At 37.3% G+C, this 12,326-nt stretch overlaps 1 protein-coding gene across 3 annotated transcripts in view; it reads left to right on the top strand.

Moving 5' to 3' along the window:
* Positions 1-12,326, top strand: part of VWA8 (von Willebrand factor A domain containing 8) — a 366,706-nt gene that overhangs the window by 173,227 nt on the left and 181,153 nt on the right. For all 3 annotated transcript variants that reach the window (XM_060128726.1, XM_060128728.1, XM_060128727.1), the window contains one exon: positions 6,307-6,383. In XM_060128726.1, the coding sequence (XP_059984709.1) occupies positions 6,307-6,383 (77 nt within the window). The remainder of the gene's footprint in view (positions 1-6,306; positions 6,384-12,326) is intronic.

A 12,326-nucleotide genomic window follows, 5' to 3' on the forward strand; every position in this document is an offset into this window, starting at 1 on the left:
TGATGGAAATTTTATGGTTATAGAAAAGCAGCCGCAATTTATTTCTCCTGATTTTGTTGTAATGTTAGTTTTCTCGTTGTTATTTTTGACTGCAGTTGGTATTTGTTGATGATATCCATACAGTAGCTTTTCTAAAAGGAAAATTAGGACCCTATGAAAGAAGTCTTTAAGTATTATACAAACTGAGCTATGAAAATTATTGAAGAATTAAGGGGAACTGGAAAGAAGGCCCAAACGTAAGAGGCTTCAGAGACCATGAGGGAAAGCTGAACACCGGCTGTGGCAAACACTCACTTGGTGTCTGTTTCAAAAGTTACTACAGAAGAAAAGTTCCAGCTTGACTTCCTCACCTTCTCCCTCCTGAACTTTGGATACCATACAGGGAGTTCCTGGACACATGTTTTAGACTATTTTATAATCTTGGAGTAACTGATCTTTGACTCCACGACATTAGCCTGTAAACTCTCATGTAAAGCAATTCAGGGAGGCTACCTCCTGACATTCTGTTTTGCCATATAGTGAAACAGAAAACAGCCCAATCTTTCAAGTCAGAGTGGATTTGCCTTCAAAATCCCATTGTGTGCAGGGTCTTAATTGCTTAGAACTTAAGTTTGCTTTTCTCTAAAACAGGAGCATTACCTCCTACTGACATGGCTGGCTTGAGGATTTGAGTGGTAAAGCACTGAAAGGGTGTGTATGTGTATAGCAGCGGGCTCCATAAATGCCAGTTTCTCCTCTTTGTTGACACAAAGGGAGCAGAATGTTCTGGAAAGAGGTTTCTACCTCCTTTAGCAAGAGCACATCATACGACTGCCCTTTCCTTTTCGTCCCGTCTTTCCTCAAATGTTAATAGTTATTACCTGCAGGTTACATGTGCGTGCCGGTGAGAGAGACACGGAAGAGGGCCGATCCCGGCCTCCAGGAGTGTGTCTTTCTGCCGAGGCACCTGACACATTACTAAGGTACAGTGTGGTGAGGCCTGTGAAAGACAGTTGTTTAGGGACGCGAAGAGGAAACCATGCTGGTGCTCTGAGTTGAAAGAGAGAAAGCATTGGGACAGTCAGGCAAAGCTTCAGAGAAGCTGAGACATTTCATCAGAACACTAAGGAGTGAGTGGAAGATGGCAGAGAGATGGGGAAAGGCAGCCTAAATGAGTCAGAAAAAACAACCTCCGCAAAGAAGCAGCAGCACAAAGGTTCTGGAGACGGCTGGCTGCTCGTTGGGTGAGACTTGGCAGAGGGCCACCATGGCACGCTTGCAAGTTCATCCGCTGTGAGGGATCCTTCAACAGTTCCGTCCCAGGACAATTACTCTTAGCCCAGATCCCACCCCGAGACCCATTTTCTCTTGTCTGCTCTCCGTTCCTCTTTAGCCCTTTTCTTCTACTCTGCTTCTTGCCCCCCTTGACAAGATATGGATTGACTTTCCCAGTCCTGTATCTTCTAGTCCAGGAAGGCAAGCTCTTTTTCTTTACAGGATTTTACTTATGATCTCTCTGAGGAAACAGGGTAACTGAAATTATGAGCCTGAGAACGTTGAAAGAGTCCCAGAATCTTTCAAAGTTCTTGAAGTCATGTCTCTGATCCTTTCTCTCACAGAAGCTGGTAGCAGGTTTACCTCCTGTCCTCGTGTCTGTGGGGCTGAATATAGCCCTTCTTCCTCCTAACCCTGTAAAGGGCCGTGTGACTCCTACCTCTGTGAAGGTCCTTCTTTCTAGTATGTTGTCACAAAGAACACAATGGGATGGAACGGTAATGATAACAGTAAGCATCATCCTTATGAGACAATTTGTAGTTTGTTGTGTTTTGTTTTTTTTTTTTGCGGTACGCGGGCCTCTCACTGTCGCGGCCTCTCCCGTTGAGGAGCACAGGCTCCGGATGCACAGGCGCAGTGGTCATGGCTCACGGGCCCAGCCACTCTGCGGCATGTGGGATCTTCCCGGACCGGGGCACGAACCCGTGTCCCCTGCATCAGCAGGCGGACTCTCAATCACTGCACCACCAGGGAAGCCCGACAATTTGTAGTTTTTAAAATCTCTCATTCTACAGGTTGCTTCTCCCTTTTTAAATTTTCACTCACTAAATATTTTCCTCAGTAAGAGTCAATTATGATGTAAAAACTATTTATTTTGTGCTTTTTAAAATTAAAGGATACAAATTGTATATACAGAATAATGACTAGTAAAGATAAACTTGCACAGGAACAAAATGAAACAGATTTACTTTGGCAGCTGCACATTGGGTAGTGTTTTGTTTTCGAAATTTCCAGTTAAGAAAAATGAACATGTGTAGTTTTTATAATGGAAGAATAAGATACTATTTATGTATTTATTCAATTAAAAGTAATCCTGAGGATTTTCTGTTCTAGGTGAAAATGATGACTGGAAAGAGCAAATTGCTGTAACTGTTTCTTTTTGCTCAGGATATTGACAGAAATTCCTTCCTAGGTCATGCTTTTAGCATTTCCTTGAAGGAATAATCAGAGCTTTTCAAATGAAGCCAGAAATGACCTGATGAGATCTCTGTTTCAGAAAAATAACTAAACAAATTGTGGACTGGCCGGTTGTAAGTCCGGAGGCGAGACCAAAGAGGACCCTTTCTAGGAGTCAGAGCACGATGATGATGGGCTGCCCTGGAGTAGTGAGAGCGAATTAGACAGGAACGAGCAGACATGGGAAGCAGGCACTGCAAAGTGAACATGTTCACAGTTAAACTGCCTTTTTTTTTTTTTTTTTTTTTTTTTGCGGTACGCGGGCCTCTCACTGTTGTGGCCTCTCCCGTTGTGGAGCACAGGCTCCGGACCCGCAGGCTCAGCGGCCATGGCTCACGGGCCCAGCCGCTCCATGGCATGTGGGATCCTCCCGGACCGGGGCACGAACCCGTGTCCCCTGCATCGGCAGGCGGACTCTCAACCACTGCGCCACCAGGGAAGCCCATAAACTGCCTTTTTTTAAACTAGACTTTCCTCTCCCACCCAGCAAATGCACTTCCCCTCCCCTATTTCTTGTGTCGTAAGCAGCATCACCTTCCACCCTGTGGCCCAAGACAGAAAGGTTGATTTGTCCAGCTCCTCGTCCCCACATCCAGTCTATCACCAAGTCCTGTTAGTTCTTTCCCTTAAATCTCTCTTAAATACATTCATTTCTCTCTGCTCCTTACTTTAAGCCACCTTCATCTCCTGCCTGAGCTTTCTAAGGAATTTCCAAATGGTTTTCCTTTGCTTTCAGTCTTGCTCTCTGCCAGATCATTTCACCAGAGTGATTTTCCAAAAATGAAGATCTGATCCTATTACTCCTCTGCTTCAGTGGCCTTTTGGTGCTTTCAGGAAGCGGTCCAAACGCTTTTACGTGGCTTCCAAGACTTCCAGAGCTAGACCCTGCCTCCTGCTCTAGCCTCCTTTCTCACCCTTCCTCATTCTTGCTGCTTGACATCCCTCAGACCTGTCCAGCTCTCCAGCTCACTAGTACCCACAAGTCTTTACACATACGGTTCTCCCTTCCTGGAACACTCCTCTTTCTGCTCCTTCCTTTACCTCTTTAATTCCTTGATATTTCAACTGAAATATCACTGTGCATAGTGGGGCTTCCTGAGCCCTTAGTTAAGTCTTCAAGCCTTTTGGATGTCCCACAGCAGAACACTTATCACATGTATATCTATTATGTTTGCTTAATTGTCTGTGTTTCCTACTAGATTGTAAGCTATGAGTGTGGCTCAGGGGCTGTAGCTATTTTATTTACCGTTGTATCCTACTCAGCTAGTGCAGTACCTATAATATTAGGTGCTAAAACAGTTGATAAATTAGACAAGGGAGATAAGAAAGGGAGGAAGGAGAGAAGAGAAAGAAAGAAAGAAAGAAAGAAAGAAAGAAAGAGAAAAAGAAGGAAGGAAAGAAAGAAAGAAAGAAGGAAAGAACGAAAGAAAGGAGGGAGGGAGGAAGGAAGGAAAGAAAGAAAGAAAGGGAGAGAGAAAGAGTGAGAGAGAGCGGGAGGGAGGGAGGAAGGAAAGAAGAAAGAGTGAATGAAAGAAAGAAAGGGAGGGAAGGAGGAAAGAAGGAAGGAAGGAAAAAAGTTTTTCAAATAGAGACTACAAAGATTCTAGTGACAGTTTGAATGAGATCAGGGAAAAGATAGACAAAAACATTCCGAGATTCATTCATTGAGCAGCTGGGTACATGACAATACTGTTATATTGGGGTTAAGAAAAAAGAAGAGTAAGTCTGGGTGGAAGCATAATGTGTTTAGTATGAACATCTGGTGCAGAAGTTCAGTTGACAATTAGGAATAGGGAATCTCATCTCAGCTAGAGCTTAGGAAAGAAGTGTGAGCCATATGTGATGACTGAAGTCAAGGGAGTGGGAGGGAGTGGGTGAGATTCCCAGAGACAGTATATGGAACTAGAAGATGTCTGAGGTTGGAGTTCTGAAGACCCTAACCTTTGTTAAAAACAAGACAACTGGCCCCAGATGGAGTCACCTATGCTAAATCCTACGTCACAAAACCCAGACTTAACTAGGTAACCGTTTCAGCCTCTCCCAGAAATGGAATCTTAAACCAGTGAATGAAGAATCACTGGTCAGCACTAGTGAGGTTATTTGCCTGATAGACCCCCTGCCTTCCCCTAAAGGAAAGTGACCTTGTCCCAACCAAGTATAACAATTTTGCTAGTATAACTTCCTTGTCCTGCTCCCTTCTGCCTATAAAAGTCTTTCATTTTGTACAGCTCCTCAGAGCTCCTTTCTATCTGCTAGATGGGATGCTACCCAATACATGAATCACTGAATAAAGTCAATATGCTCTTTAGGGGCTCCCCTGGTGGTGCAGCGGTTAAGAATCTGCCTGCCAGTGTAGGGGACACAGGTTCGAGCCCTGGTCTGGGAAGATCCCACATGCCGCAGAGCAACTGAGCCCGCGCACCACAACTACTGAGCCCACGAACCACAACTACTGAGCCTGCATGCCTAGAGCCTGTGCTCTGCAGCAAGAGAAACCCCCGCTCGCCACAACTAGAGAAAGCCTGCGCACAGCAATGAAGACTCAACGCAGCCAAAAATAAATAAATAAATTTACTTTAAAAAAAAAGATCTTTAAAATTTACTCAGTTGAATTTTTTCTTTAAACGCACTTAAAGAAGACATAGCAAAAGAGCTTCTTAGTGGCAGCTTGGGATTTCACATTGCATTGTCCTACATTTGTGGGCCTTGTAAGCTCCTAAAACAGTGCTCAGGAGGAGTTTGAAAAGGCATGGCTGATTCTGTAATCTTGCAAGTGGGGAGGGAGCAGGACCTCCCCATAGTAGTTTTTCATGACTTGTTTCTTTCAAGAAATCCTTTGTATTTCTGACATTACAATGCATTTATGATATATGTTTTTCTCTAGGTTTCTTGAACAGAGCTGATATACCAACACACATTTTACTCAGCTGAATTTATTTACTTAAAATTTTACGTTGATTGCAACACGCCATTTAAAGCCCACATGGCTATTTTACCGTACATTCGAATGTGAACATTATAAGAAATCAATGTGTTATTTATTGCTGGAACATATGTTACAGAACTCAGCTTTTTTAACTACTTCTACTCTTCCCACACAACCCACTTGTTAAAAGATTTACATCCCATTAATAGAGTATTCCACCTCTAAGTGAAGACTTTAAAATGGAGCAGTAGCATGGGAATGGATTCCATTTTTAACAGTCTGTCCACTACGAAAGGACAGCAACTCTCGCCATCAGTAAGTGGTAAGGAAATGAGGGCATTTCTAGGAAGAGCGGATACAGTTGAGACTTATTAATAAACCCTGGTTATAATTTTAGGTTTCCAAGGTTTTAAAGGACTAAAAAGTAGGATAAAAGGAGAAGAAATTAGTGTTTGATTAAAACAGAAGTACAGTATTGTATTTATCTTTATATAACTAAAACCACACTTCTGAAGAGCTGATTAGAAAAAAATCATTGTTTTTACACTTATTTGATTTCCTTTAATGCCATTCTTCACATCTGAAATAGATAATATTCTGCTCTAATGTCTGCACTTCAGTGTAAAATTATAGAATAGAAAAAACAAGTCACAGAAGGTTAAAAATAATTTTGAATATCCTTTTAAATAAGAACTTAGAGCTACTGTATTTAGAAGTAAAATTTTTTTTGAAAAAACCTTTATGTCATAGAAGATGTGCTATATATGTTCACTCGTTTGTTTTTCATTAACAATAAGCTAAAACAGTAAGTAGGTTTTGGTAAGAGATTCTTCTGGTTTGTTTTACCTCCAGGCAAAAGTTACTTTTAATGTTTCTTTGTGTAATTACAGGGCGTAGGAAAAAACAAGATTGTTGATAGATTCCTTCACCTGCTCAACAGACCTCGAGAATATATCCAGCTGCACAGGTAAGAGGATAAAACCCACAACCTCTTAAGATCTGGTTTAGTCATTTATTTTGCTCCCAGTACAATTTAAAAATACTTTCTTAAAGGCCCATTTTTAATACACCAGTTTAATTTCTGTTCCTCCTACTGTTATCTCTCCTCTCCTTAAAAGGTAATAAAACCATGCAAAATTTATTTTTAAAGTTACTAATGCTTTATAAACATGAATTAATAGATATTTTGTGGACAAAGAGTGATGAACATTACATTCAGGAAGCAGTTTTCATCAACATAAAGGCTCCTAAATTAGAAGAAAAATATGTAGAGACTAAGCCCACTCTCTAACAGGAAGCTAAAATAGCTCACAAGGAGAAACATAAGCTATATGAATCTCAGGTGTGAGATAAGGAAGGCAAAACTATGAAGCAGTAAGTTATTAGTCCCCTTGCCTTCCTTGAGGTAGATTATTTAATTTTGTGTGGTTAGAATGCTGGTCCAGGGATAGCTTTTAATCAAATAGATTTTCTCAACATGGATTGTTTTTAGCTTTATCAATGAACCTGTTCTGAATATTTTAAAAATAAAATATAAGCAGCAGATCCACCAAAGGGGAGAGAGAAAAAAAAAATCAAGGAATATACCAAGTAATAAGCAACTTAAAAGTAGACTGAATTGTTATTGTTTTAATCCCAGGAAATTAACAAAAATATTGTGTAGTGGAAATAACACTGGATTGAGTTACAAGAATTGGTTTCTGGTTTGGATCCTTTCACTAAATAATGATGTGTTCTTGAGAGGAAAATGTAGGAGAAAAGAAGGTAGAGTTAGTGGACTAAAGGAGAAAGAGAAGAGGACCAAAGTGAAGCTGAGAGATGGTCAAAAACTCCTTCTTGGCATTTACACCTCTGGCTGTGATGGAGTAACTAATACCAGGTTAGTCCTACCACAGTAAAGAACTATAAAACTGGACAAGACTCACAAACACTGGGAAAGGAACAACCACTAGGGACTGGTGAGCTGAACAATTACCAGAGTTCCCACATGGTTAAGAGACTTCATTAAACTTACTCCTGGTATTCATAAGATATCCTGTAAAGTTTATGCTTTAGAAGTAGGATCAATCTACCCCTAGAGTAAAAGCTACTTTATGCCTACCCTTAATAAGTTTAAAAATAACACTTGAAAAAACAAGGATGTTTGCTATTTAACCCTATTTTGTAAGTTTTTCTCATACAAAATGATTTTAAAAGTTAAGGGGATGTATGTTGGGGGAAAATGTTTTGGAAAAAATCAAGCTGACGTGAATTAACTGCTTAGCTGAACAAACTTACCGAGCAATGAAAGAAGACTACAAAATCCAAACATTTAACGACAGAGCATTCACAATATGAAGCATTCAATAGAATATTACTAGGCATACAGATAAGCAGAAAATAGACCCCAAATGGTCAATAGAAATAGACCCTAAAATGACAGATGATAGAATTAGCAGACAAGGACTGTAAAACAGTTGCCTTAAATATGTTCAAGCATATAAAGGGCATATAAAGGGGGAATGAACATAATGAGGGAATAATTAGGAATTCTCAGTACAGAAATAGCAACCTTAAAAAATCAGTCTCACATATGGGCAATTAGAGTTTCAAAAAAAAAGGACAAAGAACGGGGCAGAGTAATATTTAAAGATGTAATGGTGAAAAAATTTCCAAATTTGATGAAAACATGAAGTCACCAATCCAGGAAGCTCAATGAACCTCTAGCAGGATAAGCAGGAAACCACAATAAAGTACATTATAATCAAATTGTTGAAAATTGAAAAGGAAATCTTTAAAGCTGCCAGTGAAAAAAAGACATATTACATATAGGAGGAAAATCATAAAAATGATGACTGACTTGTCATGAGAAATAAATACCACAAGTCAGTGAAATAGTTGTTTTTAAAGAGCCAAAAGAAGAAAAAAAAGTCAGTATACAATAGTATATCTGGCAAAACATTCTTTAGAAATGCAGACATTCTTGGATGAACAAAAACAGAGTATTTTTTACCAGCAAACCTGCATAATATAAGAAAATTACAGTTCAGTATTAACCATGAGCATAGATACAAAAATCCTTAACAAGTATTAAATCAAATTCAACAATATATAAAAAGGATAATACATCATAACCAAGCTGGTTTTATCCCAGGAATATAAAGTTGGTTTAACATTTGAAATCAAATAATTTAATTCACTCTATTTACAGCATAAAGGAAAAGCCATATGATCATTTCAGTCATTGCCAAAAAACAAACAAACAAACAAAAACACTTGATGAGATGCAGTGCTCATTCATGATAAAATGTTACAGCAAATTACAAATAGCAGGAAACTCCCTCAACCTGTTAAGAGGCTTCTATGGAAAACCTATAACTAACTTATATTTAATGGTAAAAAAAAAAACAACTAAATACTTTCCTCCTATGATTGAGGAAAAGGCAAGGATATTCACTTTTCGTCATTATGCTAGAGGTCCTAGCCAGTGCAGTAAGGCAAGAAAAAGTAATAAATGGCACATATGTTTAAACAGAAGAAGTAAAATTGTCTAGAGACAACATGATTGTGTATATTAAAAACCCTAAGAAATCAAAAAAAAAAGAAAAAAACTATCAGGACTAAAAAGTAAATTGAGCTAGGTCACAGGATACAAGGTCAACGTACAGAATCAGTTGCATTCCTATCTAATTGCAATGGACAATGGGAAAATTAAAATATTTAGATACCTTTTATAATAGCATAAAAACATGACATACTTAGGAATAAATTTAACAAAATTTGTACAAATTTTAATTTACTAATCTTAATAGGGCATGGCAAGGTCATCTCAACTCTTAAACTTCTATAGCTCACCTAATACATAGCTTCAGAAAATTTCTAGCCTATTCCCATATCATCTCACAGTTCTTCTTTATATGAATTACGCCTTATGTAAACCTAGGAATTTCAACTTACCTTTTTTCTTTTTTTAAGAATTTACTATGTCAAGATTACAGGACTAGGTGTTTTAGGAGATATGGAAAGAAATAAGAAACATAATCTCTATCTTTAAGGAGCTGTAATACTGTTCTTGTTTGTGATTATTTCAGTCTTTCATGTTCCACTTAATCTAAAAAAATAACTCCTTTTTTTCCTCACCTTTAAGCCTTTCCACCAGTTTTTTTTCCTACATGAACAAAGTTTGGGGGAAATAATGAAAGAATCAAAATGTTTGCTAGTTTCACCTGAATAACTTATTTGTAACATATCACAGTTCCAGTTTTTGAGCCACAAGACACGTGGCAAGACCCATATTTTATGTTTTAAGGATGATACAGTGAGCATTGCAGTTATTCATTCTTATTTGTGCTATTTTATCTCTTTCATTTTGGTTTCATTGTGTTTAGTCTGTACTGTTTAGTGGTACTCTTAAAAATACGTAATTACTTGAAAGTTTTAATGAAGCGTATACTAATGCCACTTATAAATTAGAGCCAAGACAAATGAATTTAAATTTTATATTTTAAAATAATCAAGCAGAAAACCAACTTTTCTCTTAAGGATGACTTCAGAGGTTGAAATCAGCTCTCAAATTTATGCTCAGAAATATGGAAGTCACTTTATATGAGGGTCCCTTTGTATGGTGAGGCAGTTTTTAGATTTCTGTATATTGGACATTAGAATATTTTTAAAGAAAGATACATTAGGCTGAGCTAGCTCAATTAATTCTGATTGTAGATTATGAAGGTTAGTTAATACAAGCAGCAAGAAAGGAAGCAAAGAAATGTAACATGTACTTAGTAATTATTCTTGGGTCTGTGTCACCATCACATTCATTGTAAACAGGCCTTTTGCTTATAATTCATTATCTTTAATAGTTACAGCCCTAGTTACAGAATGGGAGAAAATATTTGCAAATGAAGCAACTGACAAAGGATTAATCTCCAAAATTTACAAGCAGCTCATGCAGGTCAATAAAAAAAAGCAAACAACCCAATCCAAAAATGGGCAAAAGACCTAAATAGACATTTCTCCAAGGAAGATATACAGATTGCCAACAAACACATGAAAGAATGCTCAACATCATTAATCATTAGAGAAATGCAAATCAAAACTACAATGAGATACCATCTCACACCGGTCAGAATGGCCATCATCAAAAAATCTAGAAACAACAAATGCTGGAGAGGGTGTGGAGAAAAGGGAACACTCTTGCACTGTTGGTGGGAATGTAAATTGATACAGCCACTATGGAGAACAGTATGGAGGTTCCTTAAAAAACTACAAATAGAACTACCATACGACCCAGCAATCCCACTACTGGGCATATACCCTGAGAAAACCTTAATTCAAAAAGAGTCATGTACCAAAATGTTCATTCAGCTCTATTTACAATAGCATAGCACAGGGAGATCAGCTAGGTGGTTTGTGACCACCTAGAGAGGTGGGATAGGGAGGGTGGGAGGGAGAGAGATGCAAGAGGGAAGAGATATGGGAACACATGTATAACTGATTCACTTTGTTATAAAGCAGAAACTAACATACCATTGTAAAGCAATTATACTCCAATAAACGTGTTAAAAAAAAAGAAGTTTTAATAAATCTTATTTTTCTAGGAATTATTCCTTGTCTTCTAATTATTGACATAAAGTTGTTTATAATACCACTTTATGATATTTCAATGTCCTTAGGCCCAGAAATGATATTATCATTTTTATTCGTGGTATTGGTTATTTGCCTTCTCTCTGTTTTTCATGATCAGTTTTGCCAGGAGTTATCAGTATTATTGGTCTGTTCAAGCAACCAACTTTTGGCACTGTTGAATGTCTCTTTTGTATGTTTCTTTTCTACTTCAATAATTTCTGATTTTATCTTTATTATGCCCTTTCTTTTATTTTCTTTGGATTTAAAATGCTGTTTATTTTTAAACTTTTTTATATGAATGATTAATTGATTTTCAACCTTTATATGTGTTTGAGGCTGTCTATATTTGAATCTCTTTTTTGAGTCTTGGTTTTCTCATCTCTGAGTAATAGAAGTTGACAAGGTCATTTTTAATATCTCTTAGGTCTTTATTCTAATATCTTTGAATAGGCAAGAAGAAGACAGTATTCAATGTGCTTTAGAAAGTTTAGAAGATTAGAGATACAGTCATCCCTCATTATTTGTAGGGGATTGGTTCTAGGACCCCCATGGATGCTATAATCCACAGATGCTCAGGTCTCTTATATAAAATGGTGCAGTATTTGCATATAACCTGTGCACATCCCCCCATATACTTTAAATCATCTCTATATTACTTACAATACCTAATACAATGTAAATGTTATATAAATAGTTGTAAATACAGTGTCAATGTAGTGTGAATAGTTGCCACATGACAAATTCTAGTTTTGCTTTTTGGAACTTCTGGAAATCTTTGTTGTCCCAAATATTTTCAATTTGAGATTGATTGATCCATGAGGCAGAAACTGTGAATACAAAGGGCCAACTGTACTATGCTTTACTTTCTACCTAGAATGTCCCTTATACCAATCTTTTGTTGAAAAGTAACAAATAATTCATAAATAGTAAAGAAGTACCTGCTGATTATATCCCATGGTAATTCTGATACTGGCTACATAAATATATTTTGTATGAAAAAACTTTCTAAATTCAAAATGTAATAAAATTTTCAATGTTACAGATTTTTATTATTTTTGCTTATATCACTCATTGCTATATCATTGATTGATGATAGTATTACAAATAAAATATCTACTCATTTAGATACTGGGGTACCTCTCTTTGTCAGTATTTGATATTTAATTTGTATGTAAAGTTGGAAGTAAAAAAATCTCCATTTGTGTTTAAAATATATATTATTAAAGGATTTTCATTAAATAGACTGACATTCCCACTAATTTCAATGTGGACGGTTTTTTTCTTTATTATGTACAACTTTATGACT

This window comes from Lagenorhynchus albirostris, chromosome 18, assembly GCF_949774975.1.
Source record: "Lagenorhynchus albirostris chromosome 18, mLagAlb1.1, whole genome shotgun sequence".
NCBI classification, from domain to species: domain Eukaryota; kingdom Metazoa; phylum Chordata; class Mammalia; order Artiodactyla; family Delphinidae; genus Lagenorhynchus; species Lagenorhynchus albirostris.